Raw genomic sequence first — 18,632 nt, forward strand, 5'->3', positions numbered from 1 at the left:
CCCACTAGGGAAATGCCTGGTGGAATTAAAGGCCTGTCCGGCCCTGCTTGCCCTTCCCCTAACTCCTCATCCATAAGCCGTGGTGAAATCACATAATTTCCTTTTCTGAAATTACAAAAAATGCAGAAAAAATTACGTATTAAGTGGGAAGCTGATCCAGCACTGTGCTCTATATTGTTGATTAGCACAACAGGATTCCTCATGTCCATTTTGGCACAATCCATGCTGCAAACAAAGCGCAGAATGCACATGGCGCGAACAGTCGCACGCGTTTGGTTTGTTCTCGTCGACCCATGCTCCCACAAAAAGATTTTTCACCAACTGAAATCTCAGTTATTTGACGTGGGATTATTGGCATAATCTTTTGTATTGTAGGGCAGAATGCCAGAAACTATGTGAGATTGAGGCAGCATAAACAACATTTTGCCCCGACGCACTCCACAACATTTTGCCCCGACGCACTCCACAACAAATAGGCTGATTATGGGCCAAGGAGACTCACTTGTGATGTCAATGGGTCTGAAAGTGTGTGTGATGTTGCTGCCACTGGCATATTGATGAAATGACGTCCATGGCCCTACCATGTTTAAGGTGAGATTATAAACCCAAACAAACAGCAGGCATTGAAGCAACAGTTTACCCAGCTCAGAAACAGCAACTGCAAGACTAACCAATACTATTTAAAATCAGCGTCTTTCATATAGCCTTATAGCCCGCCGCAGAGGGCTATACCAGCTATTAAAGGCCCTCTCCAGCGTTAAAGGCCCGAGCCGAAGGCGAGGGCCTTTAACAAGGGAGAGGGACTTTAATAGCGGTATAGCCCATCTACGAAGGGCTATAAGGCTATATGAACATTCTGCCACTAGAGGACAGAATGTTCCAACAAAAAAAACAAAGCCTTTTGGGAGCGTGAGGGGATTGGAATGCCCTCAGGTTCCCTGAAGCCTTTGTTCACAGCCAGAGCTGTGAACAAAGAAACATTGGATTGTTGGAGCTCCAGGCTTATGCCAGCCATTATAAGCCCAGAGCACTCCATTGTTCACAATAGAACTCCCAACATTCCAATGTTCTAATAAAGCATGAAGGTATAGCTAGCTTTTATTTCAACTCTACAAAGCCCTGTTTGAAGTCACCAATGCTGTGAAGCCTGCTCATGGCCAGCAGCAATGTACCCTGAATAAAATATGATTGGGAAAAATCCCAGCTTAATATCACCCACCTATTTCACCAATTCTGTTTATTTAAATTACTAAGTCACTGAGACACAGGAAGTGATTGATTCTGAAGACTGGGATCTCTTTAAAATTAGGTCTGGGCGTTAAATTCCGCTCCGGTCGCGGAGGTAAGAGTTTTCCCACTCCATGCTCTGCATAGCTCTGAAAAACTCTGTTCTGTGATTTGTTAAGTTGGCGAGCGAGGAAAATCTTACTCCAAACCACCTCCTGGCTAGATTTCTCAATGCGAGCAGTCGCGGATTGGCGCTACCTCTCGCATTGAGAAACCTTCCGTGCGAGTTGAAGGAGTTGCCGCTCAAGTAGAACATCTACTCGAGCAGCAGAAAGAAGCAGAGCCCTCTTGCGCTGCACATGGTGTCATTCGTGTTGATTTTCCAGCAGGACCAACACCCAGCAATAAAAAATCAGCACGAACGGCACAACCTAAAGCACTCTGCTGCTTGCGGAACTCCTCATAGCGAGGTGAAATTCTTTGGTCACTTCGCAGTGTTCAAAAACAGAAGATGGTACCTGAACAACCAATAAATATGGAGATGTTTCCATGGAAGGATACTCGGAAAATAAAAAAAGAAATTAAAAACTTCTTCAATGTAAGTTAATATGGGAACAGTACGTTTACAATATAGAAAATCATAAATCAGGCCGATTCTTTTCATAATTTATATTTCAAAAGTAAAAATGTTTTGTTTGTTTTTTATATTAGAGTATACACGTTTTATATCAAAAACATGTACATAGATTTTAGAGCTCCAGAAGGTTCAAAACATATGCAAACAAAAACAGGACAAAAACCGAAAATACATAGTATATCTCAAAGAACAATCACTCCCAGTCATACAATACATAGGGAATGTCTAAAAATTAAACAAAAATAATAGTTTTATCATCACGTTTATTTTTGTGCCTTAATTAACGAAATAAGAATTAGATTGCACAGAGTTGCGCCTTCGCAGAGTTCTGCATAGCAGAACCCCACGAACTCCGCCCAGGCCGATTTAAAATGTGAGAGCTCAAGTATGGAAGTTTTATATCTGGAGGGAGCATACATGTGAGGTTGCTTGCCTCTCAGCAAGCTTGACTTTCTCGGACATAAACCAACACCAACTGGGTTTTTGTTTTTTTCAAAGATCCAGCAGAAGGCATTTGTTTTGAGGACCCTGTGGACTCAGGCTGTAATCGCTGAAACGGGCGATGAAAAGAACACACCAATATGCAGACAGATTCCGCATCGAAGAGGAAGCCTAAGATGGTAGTTATGTTTACTTTATTCAGAACTTGAAAGCAAACTTGCTGCATGTGCAACACTATATCTAACAACCCTTCTAGTCATAAAGCTTCAACTTCTGAGGTGGCTAGGATAGCCCTCAACCAAGACTGGTTATCAACTTTGCAGCTGTAATCCTGGCCACAGTCTGTGTCTGAGCGAATGTGGTTCTCCCTGGTGAGGTCCGATGTGGAAGCTGCTATGGTCCACTCCCTTCTATTTCTTGATCTTCTCTTCCCCCGCCCAGCTAGTGCAACAAAATGTACATAATCCAACAAGATTATTCAGTTCCTTAGAAAGAAATGGGGAAAAGTGTATACAGGTAAGTTTTTTTGCTAAAATTGGAAGGTGCTCCATTAGGAGTAAGAGCCCTCACACACTCAAGTGGATGTTATGCTTCATCATTGGGCAAGTTCCTCATTCGGCCGGCGCTGCAATGCCTGATGGGCACCCATGAAGGAGCTCATTGCCGGAATTCGTTTGACAGACTGCAGTTTGATGAGGTGAGGGTGTGTGGCTGTGTGGGCTAGTAGTGTAGATTGGTGATAGCAGAAGTGAAAGAGCAAATAAGTGTATTAAAATAGAACGAATGAGACTCAAGGTCAAGGGATTAATGAATGAGCTTGCTTGTTTAATTAAAAATGGTGATTCGCTATCAGAGAATATAATGATCTTAGATAGTAAACTGAATTTTTAGTGGGTCAACATGTTTCTCTCCTGAGATTTGTCTAAAAGATCAAGCGGCAATTCTTCAGGACCAAAAATACCCTGATCTACACAGTGAAAGGCAACTCTAATGTGTAAAATTCAGGTGGAGATTACCAGTCCCCTAATCAAATTCTGGTAAATATAGTATTTTATACCCATTTGTCAGAAAAAACATCCCAATAACGGATACGGTAATGGCCCGCAAGGGAACAGCATAGGAAATGCTAATGAGCGTAACGGAACGCGAGACGGCGTCCACCACAAGACCTAAACCAGCTCTGATGAGAGTAAGTGTACGGTCAGAGGGTATCCCTCTCAGGCTCTTTTTGAGGGACTTTCCACTGTGGTCCGATGTTTTTGTTCCCGAACTTCTTGAAGAATGATACATTTCAGGTTATTCATTTTCCATCTTTCTACCGCGACATTGTGCCCTTTTCTATCCAACACTTCAAACGACCGACGGCAGTTCAGGTTGGCCTGTTCCCATGAGGAGCAGAGTCAAGACTGATTTGCATATGGCTGGGTCTACACTGGGGTGGGGTTGTGAGCAAAAAAACCATGGATTAAAATCAGATCTGTGACTGAGGGTACGTGTTTGCATTGTTCTGCATTCACTCCATAGTTTTGCTTGTAACTAACAAGGTAAGCCAGCTAGTTAACAGGCCAGTTGTAGTACATGCACAACATCAAGGCCTCACACTCCAGCACTGCATACATACTCTTCGGTACAGCCCTTAAAATGCTATCAGTAGTAATTAGATTCTAATATTTTTGTCAACGTATGCATAATGAAATTCCTTTGAGCGTTTCTATGAATATTCTGATTGGTTTGCATATTTAAATTGTTACATAGATTTAATAAAAAACTTGGAAAATTCAGGGAAACACGACAGACCCAGACTGGCTGCGCAATGTTAGGAGAGAGAAAAACAAATGAATAAACGAGGACGGATATAAGAGAACTTACTCTAATTTTAAAAACTCTCGTCTTGGCGCCGCAGTTCTTCTTGAGCAGCATCTTCTGAAACAGAATTTTAAGTTTGGTTAAAAAAGCATGCTTGGAAGAGCAAGAGCAACTTCATATCCACAGCACACACTCAAAAAGCAGACACTACAGCCGTGCATCTGAACGCCCAATGCAGAGATCACCAGGTGTAGAGCATGTGGACCAGGGGTCTCCAACTGAACAAGAAATATATGTGGTCTGCTTCCAGGTCTACTGGTTTGTCAAAACCTAACTGAACAGAACAAATCTTTGCAAAGCACCAAGATGGTACACACATTCATTCCTCTCAGGAAAAGCGAAAGCATGCCCTTGTGGGCTCAGAACAAGGAGGCATCTGTCAGCTCTGGATTCCTTGACCTCTGGTCTGCCCGCTATAGCAAATATTTCTAGGCTCTGGTGTGAGCAGAAGATAGTGCACCGTTACTTGATTTTTATCATAAAGGTACTTTAGAAGGCTTGCGGTCATCTGCAATCTGCAATGGGGCAGGTAGGTGTATAGCCCCACCCTTGACAAGTACATGTATAGATGATGTCATTTTAGAGCACCGTATTCCATAAGTACGAGTGGGTTTTGGGATCTGCCAGCCTAGCCTGTATGCACCGAGTACGCCATTGATTGTTTTTGTGGTGTGGTTTGCAGTACTTATTTAGTTTCAGGTCCTTTGAATAACTTGTGTCTGGGACAGTGGGCTATCTACAAATCCGTGGGGTCCTGGGGAACTCTTATAGGTAGCTGGAAAGTTGCTCTTCCATGGGGTACATCTAGGTTAGTCATAAAGCAGATTTGTTTTGAATTTTCAGATATCTGCTTCTTCTTTGCCGAAGCAGAGATTTGGAGGACCGAGGCCAGCGTGTGGTTGTTTGTGAGCTCATTACACATATTTCTAGAGTGTTATTATTCCGCCTGTTCTACATATTCTACCTTCGTCGTCACCTGTCCTTGTGCCCCTTGCTCTTGTGGACCCTGTGTGGAAGTCACAGTGTGTGATGACCGCACACATAAGTGTGTAGGACAACTTTGAGCGACATATTGCAAGGGAGGGAGGTTGGAAGAGCAAGTTAGTTTTACTGAAATGAAAAATGATGTGCCAGACAAAGTTCCATTTGGAAAATGTTCTTGGCCAGAGATCCCAAATTAGACCTATTTGTAAAGTACTATTTAAAATTTCTCTTAAGAACTCAGTACATGACAATGGTATTCAGTCTTGACAAATGTCTGGAATGTGAACTTGCCGCCTCTGAATGCCCTGCGGTGAGAGCTCATCCCACCAACCTATCTTACCAGCTGTAAAACTCCAAACATTGTATGTCCGGCACATACAGGGAGAAGGCTACATCAGGTCGCCAAACTGGACAGCACTTTTAGAAAATGACAGCCCTAAACCACTCAGATAGACGTTACCACCGCCATTTCTTCAAAACCAGAACATTCTATTTGCAGTGTCTTTGTGGTAAAGGTGATGATTTTGCTTACGTTGAGAATACATTAAGAGGCAGTCAGATTATCAGGCTGGTACAATAGTTCTGCATCATCCAGGCCAAGAGCAGTTCGACATGTGCATTTCCCCTTGAATGTATGCCTTGACAAAGAAGCACACAGCCATTAGAGTGCTCAGCACATAAATAACATTATTTTAGGGAGTGAAGCATGGGCACTTTAAAAGGCACAGCTGGGATATTCCATACCCAAGGAATTCCTAATAATTGACTGTTTGTTACTTCCGACTTACCCTAAAATCGGTTCTAGTAAGAAACAGGAACATTAATTACAACATCTGGAAATCCCCCTTGTTCACATATGCACCCCCCCCCTCCAGTTTCTTCGCTCGCGCCAATATTGAACACGTTTTGTGTTTTTCCTAATGTAATTGAAGGACATGTGTGTCTATTTTGTTCAGTTTAGTTACACTTGGGTGTCCTGAAAGCCTCCTCTATGTGAGGTTCCTCGATGACCTACATGTGCAATATGATTTTTAGGTCTGCCTTGACAACGCAGATATCTGCTCACCTATTAATACTAGTTCTCTAAGGAGTGGACTCACGCAGAAGAGCATTTCGGTCACACACGATGCTACTGGTTGTTGGATGTATTATTCCTTCACCAAAAGAGTGTTTGTATTGCCATTCATGAGTGACTACTGTACATCCCAAAGGCACACTGACTCAACACACATTACACTGTTGATTTCACAGATGCACTGTATACAGAAAGCAGTTCTTTTTGTTTTGTATTCACTGCATCAGGCTTTTCTTTAATGTTTTAGTCAGGTCTCAAAATGCAAGCCAGTCCCGCTGGCTTTGCCAATGCTCATACTAATAGCGATACTATCTATGAAGTCTATCATCCAATATTAGCAGCATCAACTATATTAGAAGGTAGGTCACCAACCTTTAAATGCCAGGGGCCCTATTACAGATAGGGCACACTTTTCCAGTTTGCGCCGTGGTGCACCTTCAAGCTGGGGTGCAAGGTGCAAAAAGGTAAAGATGCCCCTTCTGCCGCCTGGACACCAAATTAAAATAAATACATGTACAAATTAGTTGTATGCACACTAGTGTAATGTCGTGGATCCCATACTTATACTCCACATATTAGGAAGGAAGGACACTTGACAAGTTTGTGGTCCTCAAAGATAGGACGTAACTTAGTTTTACTTCACAATATAAAAGATTGAATGGTACAAGTTGTTCAAAATGAAGCCACAGAACATACCTTACTGATCTTGAAAAACCACATAATATTGGCATAATAATTTACATGCGGTTAGGAGCAGGCCCAAGAGCAAGAAAAAGTTGCATACGAGATAATCAAGTAAGTACAACCTTCAGCTTACTACAGAGTTCTTACATTTACTGAACCGGTAACCAGGTAATTACTTCCTGCAGCGTCGCTGCTCAGGGGACTACGTGACCAACACAGATCACACCCCATAAGATCATATTGTTGGCATCCTCGGGCAGGACTAGTGGGCCCGGACACCAGTTGGTCCAGCCTCCCCTCTCGTCAGACCCGTACTCCACTCGTACCCTCATTAAGAGGGTTAAGGTAGGTCAATGGAAGATCCAGGTCATAAGGCATTGTTTTTCCACAGTTCCCCCACCCCGCAGGTCCAACTACTGCTGAAACACAGGGCCTAGCTGTGTGGGTACTCATGTGGCCCTGTAAGCCTGCTGCTGCTCGGGGAACGAGGACATACAGGGTTCCCTGAGCAGAGTGGACCTTAAAATCTCAAATGTTCCTCCTTCGGGTGCAAAATACCTCTAGCTGAAATTGACGCCTCCTGAGTGGTCACTGTGTAAGGCGGAATTGGAGTCATTGCTTAGGGGAGCAAGGGTTCACCTCCTCCATGGTCCCACTTTCCTCCACAAGGAACGACTATTGGCACCACGCGGTGATTTAAGGGGGAGCTTGCCATAACGGACTCGCAAGACTGCACACTATTTCAAATGTTGTGCACCGACCCTCCCATCTTAAATCACACAGTGACCATGGGAAGAAGTTATCTGCCGCAATCACTCCCCTAACGCGCTGCACGGCTTCATTCACAGCACAGTAGAATCTTAGGCTGGGTGAAGTAGAGAACAGACCCTTCATCTAGACAAGCTGAGAGCAAAGCAAAGAGCTTCTCAAGACCTCTTGGTGAGGGAACCCTCTACCAACTTAAAAGGGCAAAACATTCAACAAGTGGGATCCAATGAAGGCGAAACAACGCAGGCCAGGGAGGCAAAGCAAGACCTATAAGGGGCCCGCAGGAAACCCCCACTGGCAGAAGGAACACTGGAAGCACTGCAGGTAAAAGCCCACAAAAATAGATGCAAAGACTGGGCGCACCTTTTGAAATCATGAACCGCCCAATAGAGTACGGAGGGCGTGGAGGCCAAGGAGGTCAAAAGAGCACAGAGACGCCCCCCTCTTGGCCACAGCTGATAAACACCTCATCGCCTTGGAATCCACCACAATAAAGAAATACAGTTGTCACAACCGTAAGGACAGTGGAGAAGGGCAAGGTGGAGGCAGCACAGAAAGAGACACAGAGGAAAGAGTAACCTGGGTAGAAGAACTGCTCAAACAGTGTCCTTGGGATGCCTCATGGCAGGGACAATGGTGAGCAGGTGACAGCACACGACAGCCAGAATAGATGAGGTGCTTAGACATTGTCCTTGGGATGTCACACAGCAGAGACACAGGGAGCAGGCGAGTGGTCAGCAAGGGTCCAGGGAAGCAGAACGTCACTTGCAGCCTGGGCCGAGTAGGACAGCCGCCCACAAGGTCGGTAGCAAGGGAAGCCTAGAACCTGCAGAATCCAGAGACACCTGCAAAATGGGGCCATCGAACAGGGTCAGTGCTGTCATCCAGAAATGGAGATAAAGCCATTGGAACAATGTTTGTATGGATAAGTGTGAGATACAACAGCCAAACATGGGTCTTGAACCATTAAGTTGCCAAATCTATGATCCATGTTTCGAAATAAACTGCAGCCTTTTATGCACTACAAACTGTTGTCCCCTGAAGAAAGGGGTGAACTCGAATGCCTGGGAGGGGTTTCTGCCACAGGGAACTCTGCACTGAATTTTACGAAAATCAACACCCGCATAGCACAAAATTTGAGATTCACAAAACCTTAAACGTGTATTCACTATAACAAATGGACCAGCACTAACTGGATCAATCTAAGCTGAGGTTGCAAGAAAAAGTCTTGTTTTTTGTTCGAGTTCGTTGTCATTCATATAGCCGCACCATTCTTATTGCGCGGCAGGACATTCAGGGATTACTTTCCAAACGGTTGCGCGGTCAGGCCGAATTTTGATTGATTTTGTGGAGATGTGCAGTGACGGCCACTTCTAGACGAGTGTACCTGTGTTAGTGAGTTTGAAAAGAAAAGCCAGAGGGCTGTACCTGGTCACTTATGTGCAGGGACGGCCTTGGGCAAGCTGGGCCCAGGTCAGGGCGCAGCAGGGAACGACCTGTCTTAATGACGTACAAACCGCAGCGCATCTATCCCACTTGGTCTCAATCAGATCCTGTTAAAGAGTTTGCAATCAGCCCTTAATGTACCTCACCGTAAAGGTTAGCACCCAGTCAACTCCCTGCCCTACTCGAGGAAGAAATAAGAAGAAGAAAAAAGAAGAAAGAATTAGAAAGAAGAAAGAGGAGGAGGAGATGTACAACTTCTTTTATTGATTGGCCCCAACATTCATTATTGAAATCACTCGCTTGCTAATGATTCTGAGCACTGTCAGACTATTCAAAGCTACACAACCACGATTCTCAGGTATAGGTTAAAATAAATGTACCTATAGCTTAATTACTTTTACTTTGAGGAGGTTTTGCCTCTATTGTTCATTCCTCAAAGCTCGTTTACCTATCATTGAACAAATCTAATCCCTCTGTGCCTTTGCGAGGGCAAATAACTGGGCCGAGCAATAGGCTTCCCCACCTGCCCGGCCATCTGCGGCCACCACTCCACTGGGGCGCAGTTCTTATCACTGGCTGAGAGGGGCCAGTGGGGTGTCCTGATGGGAAACCATCCCAGTCCATGAGCATCAATGCTCCAGGGTTCTCGACACAAACACAGGGTTCAGGGAAATCCATCAGTGTCCCCAGGGCTTTAAGTAGGAGGTCTCTCGAAGGGGCATGGCCAATGTAATTAGGGGCATGGCTTAAAACATGTAAGTGAAAAATCTGTGCTTAGCATAGTGTGCCACCTGACTTGTATTTTGCCGTGTCTGTAATTGCATTCAGATGTATGATACAAGTAACATTATACCTACAACAAGTCAGGACTATTGGCTTTCTCAATGGTTGTTAGTTGCATGAGATAAATAAGCAGCAACTAACCTATAGATTCATCAAGCATCCATTCTGCGAATCCTAAATAGCGAAAAATAACGAATCGCTATTAAGAATTCGTAGAAATGGGATGATACATAAAACTCGCAAAATATTTGCGATTCGCACCCGCAATCACCAAATGCAACTCTGCAGAAATCCCCCCAAAATCGCAAAATCGGCCGTTTCCAACAGCCCAATTGCGAATTCGCAATTACCGATCTCGCAAATAGCGATCTCGCACATTGCGAGATCGCAAAAATGTGAATTCGCATTTGGAGCCCAATGATGACATCACTACCAGGAAGTATCCTGCTCCCTCAGGGCTTGAAAAATCCTAAAAATGGTACTAGTCCTGCAGGACTAGTACCCTAAAAAATTTCCTCAACCTAACTGCAGCCTATTCGACCTCCGTCTTTGAAAGGGGAGCAAATGTGACAAGATAACAAGATACCAAGATACCAAGATTTAAAGGCATCTTTATTGCTCATTAACTTTGTGAGCAATAAAAATGCCTTTAAATCTTATTATCTTGTCACATTTGCTCCGTTTTCACATACAGAGGACAAAAGTTTGTTTTCCTACTCGCCAGAAAGGGAGAGTAAGACCTAAAAACAGCTCGACCGTGTTAAATTTAGCTCGACTATGCGAGTGGTCGAGTGGAATTTTCTAGCCCTGTCCATGCATCATTCAGAGCACAGAGCTGGATTCAGGAGGAAAAGCAACTGAACAAATGCCAATACTGTAACTTCTACTTATCTTATCAGACCTTTGGTTTCTACACAAAAAGAGTTAAACTAGGTGTGAGTTTTGACGGTCAGTCAGAATAAATCACTTATTTTTCATAAATTCTCGAAATTTTTTTGTTAGTTATGATTCACCAAATTACACAAAATATATAGAGAACACACAATACAAAAAACAATTTCATAAAAATGACAATTTCATAAAATACACACTGCCAAAATAACTTTCATACGTTGTTGATCAACATTAACACTCCAATCTCACACTCTCAAACATACCACACATCCACATGTCACTATTTACAATTGAATATCGCAAAAAACAATTAATTTACACCAAAGATACTTTTTGGATGATTTAGTGATTATTTAACATATCAATGATTGTCTACTAAACTGTAATCTTAAGGTGTAGATAGGCGGTCTACGAGTTTCGAACCCCTAGCTGGTGGGGGCGGGGGAGGTTCTCATCAGGACCTCATGGCTGTAGAGGAGAGAAATTAGATCTGTCACTAGATGTGAAGGAATACATGTATGAACAAGCTACCCCTTTCATATTCTGCCTCTTTCCTTGGATAGGAGTGTGCCCTATTTAATAAGAAAACTGGGCGTGGACAACTGGAAAAAATAAATAAATAAACCCAGTCACTGACCTATTTGTGCCAAACCACATTTATCAACATCACACGAGTGAAAACCATTCCTACTTACATGGCTTCTGAGTGGACTTTGAGTGGAAGATCTGTTGGAACAAAGGGGGGCTTGGTGCGGAAGTGATATCTAGCAAGCGGATTTTGTCTGATCTGATTCAGATAGAGAAGAGCTTACTTGGTGATCAGATCATTAGGCGAAGCTTGCGAGGAACCGGGAATGAATCGGGGACCTGTCAATGAATATAAATGGTGGTGAGAAATTGTGCGCTTGGCTCCGTAACGAAAGACAGGTTGGGAAAGCAAGGCGCTGAGTACGCAGAGATTCTTACCTCGATTTCAAGAGCGCTTTCAGCGACGCAGTGTCTGTCCTAGACCCGTTGTTGGCACAACCCCGGAATGCCGTTGTTGGTTGTATGGCAATATCCTGTTTACCGTGGGCTTCTGGGAGTCAGGCTTCTGGGAACCGTAGTTTTCCTGAGCGCCTCTCTCGATGGGAAAAAAACTCACGGGCTGATTAGAGCTGTGCAAGCAAATGCTGTTTTGGGGGAGGTTACGCAAATATAAATGTCTGTATTCCTCATCATGTTTGTCTAATCTAATTCTCGAATCCTGATGAAATCAAAGGTTGGAAAGGCTGAGTGGATATCACAATCTTCAAAATGCATCAAGGGAGATGTGGTTCGGACTGTTCTTTGGAGGTGGTGCCATGTCGTACCATAAACTAAAACTCGGTGTGGTTTTGGGAGGAGTTAGTATGCGTAAACCACTGCATGGAGAAAGTCCCAGGAATGACTGGAAGGGACGTATATGTTTCATGAATATATCGAGTTGTCTAGTAGCTACTTCGGCTCAGGCATGGTGTGGAATTAATTAAGCTTATATAATTCTGACATTTGGTTCAGACCTTCAACTGCAGTGTTGAATTTCAAGATAAGCATTGCTTCTCTTCTAGATAATTTCCTATCCAAATCACCACCTCTTTGATCTCTTTCGACCTTTGAGATCACTGTCAATTTTAAATCAAATTCTTTATGGGCCATAGTGTGCCAATAGTTTACCAGTGTTGCAGTGAGTACCTTCATCTTTATTCTTGATTTGTGCTGCGTAATTCGTGTTCGGACCTCCTGGTTGGTCTTGCCAGTATATAGAAGATTGCATGGGCACTGATGCCATACAAGACATATCGTGATCTGCAATTAGTGAAAGAGTTATGTTTCCAAAAGACGTTTTTATGTTGGAGGAGGCAGAGCACTGAGCTCCAGGAGCCACACCCTGCAGTGCCTATACAGGAGTGGAAATAAAACAACAAGGTCCCAGGAAGCTGCAGGACCAAGTGAAAAAGCCCGCAAGCGCAAAATCAAGTTTAGTAAGAAAGAACTTTTGTACCTGATCGAAGGAGTGAGCAGGGACCACAACCAACTGTTCGGGAAGCTGTCCCGGAAGGTGCCAGAGGCAACCAAGAGGCGCATCTGGGTGCGCATCAAGGCAAAGGTGAACGCAGTAGGAGCCACCCACCGCAGCATCGAGGATTTAAAAAAAGAGGTGGTATGACCTCAGAGGAGGGGGACACTCCACAGTCCCAGAAAACATCCCCATGGAGGACCTAGTGGAGGACACCATACACCCTGAAGCCTGCGTGGGCGTTACCCAACTGGACACCTCCCGCACCACACACCAAAGTCAAGGTAAGAGGCAGGCTACTGCGACCCCGTACCCTAACAATGCCCATGCCCCCAGTGCTATCCAAATTTGTGAGCACAGTATTCCAGTCCCTGCTCCTCCCAAACGCCCAAATGCATTGTGGAACCTGTAGTGTGTAAAGGTGCCTTGATAGCCAAACAGCCAGATTAGTAAAGATGCAGACCTCTAAAGCCAGCCAGGGAATGCAGACATTAACCAATAGCGAGCCTGCATGCATGTTGCAACATCCCAGTTGCCTTAATCATACCAGTAATCATGCACTCATCCACATCACAGGTGCTGCGGATACGGACACGTCCGACAGTGAAATCCTCCACATCGCGGAGACACCTGAAGAGACGAAGGTGGAGAGGCAGCCTGCACCTGCACAGACACCCAGGGCCATCCCTGCAGCTACAGGCGGAGCACAACACCACGTCTTGGCACATAAGGAAGTGGAGCAGACCCCACCACCACCCAGGAGGCAGACACAAATCACTGCAAGCGTGCGGGCCCACACCAGCAGCAGGTCAAGGCAGCAGCGCTCCGTGCCCACCACAGCAGCCATGGAGTAACACGCACACAACTTCGGCCTGGGCATTGAGGCACAGATGCTGCGTGTGCACCGCAAACAGGCGCAGAACATGGCAGCAATGCAGCTGCAACTCTACAAAACAGCACGCAACATCAGTCTCCTCACAGAGAGTGTGCAGGAACTGACAGCAGCGGTGAAGGAGAGCAACAAGCTGATGGTGCGCAGCAGGACGTCACCCGCAGACACCACAGGCAGCTGCTCACACGGCTGTCAGCCTACACCAGTTCAAATCACCTGATCGGGAACGCCACATCCCAGCTCTCTCGAAGATCATTGGCCATGCAAATCCAGATGGTCCAATGCTGTGCTGACGTAGCAAAGGCCCTGGAGCAGGTCACCAACGTTGTGGAGCACCAACATGCGGCAGACCATAGCAATGCATGGGGGGAGGGCGGAGGATGATGCCAGCGAAGAGGCATCTAGCCTCAGCAGCCTGTCTGTGCCGGTGCAAACAGACAGGAGGCACAGTGCCCGGCCCAACACTGCATCCCGACAGAGCCAGCCTAACGTGGAGGGTGAGAGGCGATAGGTTGCGTGAGACAGGGGGCGCTAGTTCCATTACATTTCAGGCTGTGCCGTGGTGAGGAAACCATGCACACCAACTCAGGTTACATGACTTTGGATGTTTAAAAGTCGTACCCTTATTTGTTGCTGATGGAAGCCCATTGAGACAGTTTGAAATAAACACAAGCTTTATTTTGACAACAAATCATCCTCATGTGAATCTTTGATGTGGGTTGCACGAGTGCAGTATTGGGTGAGGGGTATAGATGCACTAGAAATAGTTCTGTGTGATGTGCGCGCGGTGTCTGTGACCTTCAGCAGGATTCTCCCCGTGTGCATGATGCACATGTGCAGGTGGCAGGTTGTGCCCCTCTGACTCGCTACCAGACACCTCAACAGGTATCCTCCGCTTGGTGGCAATATTGTGAAGCATGGCGCACACGGCCACGATACAGCAGCAGATCTCGGGCCGGTATTTGAGGGCCCCACCAGTCTTGTGGAGGATGCGGAATCTACTCTTTAACATGCCAAATAATCGCTCAATCACATTTCTGGTGTGTATATGTGCATCATTGTACCTCTGTTCCTGTGGTGTTGCTGGGTTGAGGTATGGGGTGAGGAGGTATTTACAGAGGGCGTAGGCGATGTCACCTGAAGGGAGGAGCAGAGGGTTAGTGCCTGTTATGCGCAGCAACATGGTCTTAACATACGTGGGCATGTGACTTACCTAAGAGATGTCCCTCGCCAAATTCACCCCTGACCAGACGGGTGTGTATGCCGCTGTGCCGGAAGATAAACGAATCATGCGTGATCCCTGGGTATTGTGCCACAATGTCTGTAATGATGATCTTCGCATTGCAGACCACCTGAATAATGAGGGAGTGATAGGACTTGCGGTTCCGGGTGGACAGATGTGTATGTGGGTGCAGTCGATGCAGCCAATTACATGGGGGAAATGGGCAGTATGATAGAAGTCCAGTTTAGTTTGCATAAGTCCTGTTGGGTTGTTGGGAAGGTGATGTAGTGATGTATCCGGCTCAGCATGTCTTCCAGGAAACTCTGTAGGCAGCGTAAAAGTGTACTCTGGGATATACCCGCTGCAACTATCCCCTGGAAGCTGCCGGAGGCCAGGAGGTGCAGGCAGCACAGGACCTGGACATGGGTGGACACGGCATTGGTCCTCCGTGTTGGGTGCTGCATCAGGGGATCAAGGTCTATGATGAGCTTCTTAATCATTGCCCCATTGAGCCTGTATTTGGAGTAGATCTCCTCTTCAGTCTGTCCCAGTAGTGTAATCCGCAGCCGGAAGATGCGTTCCTGGATCCTGTGTCTGTTCTGGGCTGCAGCCTGGAGCCTCAGCCGCCTTGCCATGATGTATAGACCTGCCATTGTGACTTTCCTCATGCTCCTAATGAGTCTCCTTAAGTGAGTTTGATTTAGCCAACACCTGTTTGTTATTTCCAACTCTTTTTTTTTTGTTTTTGTTGCCAGTTTGACTTCATGGTTACCACCTGGTTTGGCTTCTCCTTAAATTGCGACTCGTATATTGCGAATTATGATGTTTTCGCTATTTGCGATGGCTGATGCATGTGGATAGCGATTTGTTTGCGAATTCGCTATTGGACTGCTATCAAATTCGCACATTATGTGGGGAATCGCTTTTAAGGAATCGCCATGGGGGATTTGGAAGGGTTCGCATTTCTTTGTTTTGAGAATTCGCAAATTGTTGCTTTTCAACTGGATGCATTGCGGAAGTGGAATTTGCAATCGTAATCACTGTTTAGCAGCGATTGCGATCGCAATTTCGCTTGATGCATCTATGCCTATGGCTTTTATATAATATTGAAAACGCTCCCACTTAAAGCCTTGATGACAACACGGCAATGTTGCTGCTCCTGAGTTTCGAAATCAGAAGGGAAATCCAGAGAGAAAATGACTCTTTAAAGAATTTCACTTCCCCTAAAACGCTCACCTGGCATGATGTTATGCCGTAACTTCTCCACTAGTGAGAAGTGAGCAGTGTGAGCACGCGCACATCGATGTGCCTGCTGTCACTACAGTCCGGAAAAAAATGGACCGCCTGTACCAGGGCACAAAACAGAGCTCGATAGAGACCAGTTTTGAGGACCCCTTCAAAAAACTGCCAGTGCTCAGACCCGGTGAGACCCCAGTCCACTTAAAGTGTCCCCCATGAATATCACTGGCATCCAGGCCCGCAAAAGACTGATCTAAAAGTAGGCGTTTTCCCCAGGTCACAGTCATGCTTTTACACTGGATTTGCATTAGTATCCTGTAGTAATGTAGTAATGTTTGCCCTTGTGTCATGCAAAAACTGCCACCTCCTGATGGAAGCCCATGCTGGACCTTGGATAATGCTGCAGTAGCTTCCTCTTACCAGTCAACAGCCCCGCCTCCCACTTCAGCCGAATGGAAGATCCTGCCAGTTCTGTAATGTGGGAGGAAAACTCTTACAACCTACATGCATAGAGAATGGTCAGTGGTGCTTTACATCATTCAATCATTCAATCGTACATTTCAGCGATGTTATTGCTCCTTAGCACATTTGTATCCCTTTGCAGATATTATTTGACAAAATGATCAATCAACATCATGGCTCGTTGGAAAGGGTGCAGTGATTGCAGCCCCACTAATCCCATCAGCATCACTGATTAGGACCTTGCCAGCTCCACCAAGTCATTCTGCGGTCATCTCCTTGTCCACTCACGGCTCCCCAACATCAGGACCACAAACAGCGACTCATTAATAAGCAATTGTATTTGTATTCTTCATAATTCGTAAGATTCCAGTGTCACCAATGAAGCAAACTCTAAAATCCACTGCAGGGTAACTATGGCATTCCAATTTATTCCAAACGTTTAAAAAAAAATAGATGCTACTTAATTGTCAGTTTCAACCTGCTGCAGATTTAGGATAACAATTTGCATTATATACTTATAAACTAGATCGCTGAAACCACACCATTGCAACGCAGAATTGGATACCTATGTCGTCATTAATATCTTTTACTCTAAAAGCGCGGATGCTTACTAATTAATTTACAAACTAGAAAATTCTGTCAGAGCAGATCATCACCTTCGCCTGTGCGTAGTGTACTGTCCCAACTACATACCAATTTTGCAGGAAATTAATTGCGAGCATTTTTATGCCTTTTTGAAACCAACAACATCCCGTCTCCGTCTGTGTTCATGTCTCATATTGCACAGAACATTGTTTGTTGTTTATCACACCATTTTGGATATCAGCTTCTTGTACAGATAAAGCAATGGCGTAACATCCTATAGTGCTTTAGAGATATCCATCTTTCAAGTGGATCCCACTATAATAAATGCTATGGGCGTATTTCAGTTTTCCATTTGGAATAGGCCGCGGAGTTCATTCTGTCGCCTGATTTGACTCATCTGGCTTTCATCATGGGCATGAGAAACACAATCAAAAAGCTGGACAGCTGCTCATCTCTGAGCTTCAAGAGGATTGTCCAACTATTTGGGACGCGCATTGATACTGATGAAGCGTAGGAGCGGCTGGCGGACTTACTCGTAGCTTTATCACGGATTCTAGGATTTCAACGGATCGCGTCAGCTGTTACTACAGATGATGAAGCTCAGTGATCAAAGTCCACGACTAGCCCATCTGCCCGTCGCATTCCATTACTACGCACATTGCTCATGCAGGATTAAGGTTATTACGTGTTAGAATGAATTAGCGAGACTCATTTCCTGGAGGATGCGACTGCGTGCCTGAACCGTTGATACATACTGTACTTTCACTGTATTCAAAACCTCCTCGAAGAGATGGCAGTGGAGATGTTAAATTCAATTATTCGGTTGGCTGATCACTGGCCATGGCATCATGAGTCAGCTGTCCTTTATGCATTAGTCACTCTCTAACTTGATCATGGAGCTAAGAAAGAAAACTAGGCTCTACATTCAACCACTAATCAAGTGAACATTGCATCATCCTCTATAGATTTAGTTCATGTTACTTAGTCTCTGGAAATAATAAACTCCTTGATGATTCTACAAATATCTGGATTGAAATTTCTGGAAGACTGAACATATTAACCTTAGTTGTATAAGACCCTGAATTACACTTCGCACACTACTGCCATTGTCTGACTCCTTATATGACACAAGCGGCGATTGAAAAAGATTCAATGGATCCTATCCCGCTTAGGTCTTGGATTGGTGCACCGATATCTCAATTAGATGATAAAACATAGACGCTAACCTACACTCTAAACGTCTGGGAGGGCCTCAGTAGGTTGGCTCCCAGGCAGACAGTTTATTCCCTGTGTTGACATTACATAATCACCCACTGCTGCTCGCAACACAGGAACCTAGGGCATGGAAACAACTCCAAAAATTTAGTATCCGTAAATGGGGCGACCGAT

The 18,632-nt window shown here is 45.0% G+C and overlaps 1 protein-coding gene across 2 annotated transcripts in view; it reads right to left on the bottom strand.

Annotated features, from left to right (window-relative positions):
* LOC147706878 (uncharacterized) overlaps window positions 1-18,632 on the bottom strand; it is a 542,740-nt gene that overhangs the window by 170,846 nt on the left and 353,262 nt on the right. Inside the window, exon 4 of one of the 2 annotated variants that reach the window (XM_086926108.1) lies at window positions 4,175-4,228. In XM_086926108.1, the coding sequence (XP_086782234.1) occupies window positions 4,175-4,228 (54 nt within the window). The remainder of the gene's footprint in view (window positions 1-4,174; window positions 4,229-18,632) is intronic. The other variant, XM_086926107.1, reaches the window with a different exon arrangement.

This window comes from Lissotriton vulgaris, chromosome 6 (assembly GCF_964263255.1).
Source record: "Lissotriton vulgaris chromosome 6, aLisVul1.2, whole genome shotgun sequence".
NCBI lineage: Eukaryota > Metazoa > Chordata > Amphibia > Caudata > Salamandridae > Lissotriton > Lissotriton vulgaris.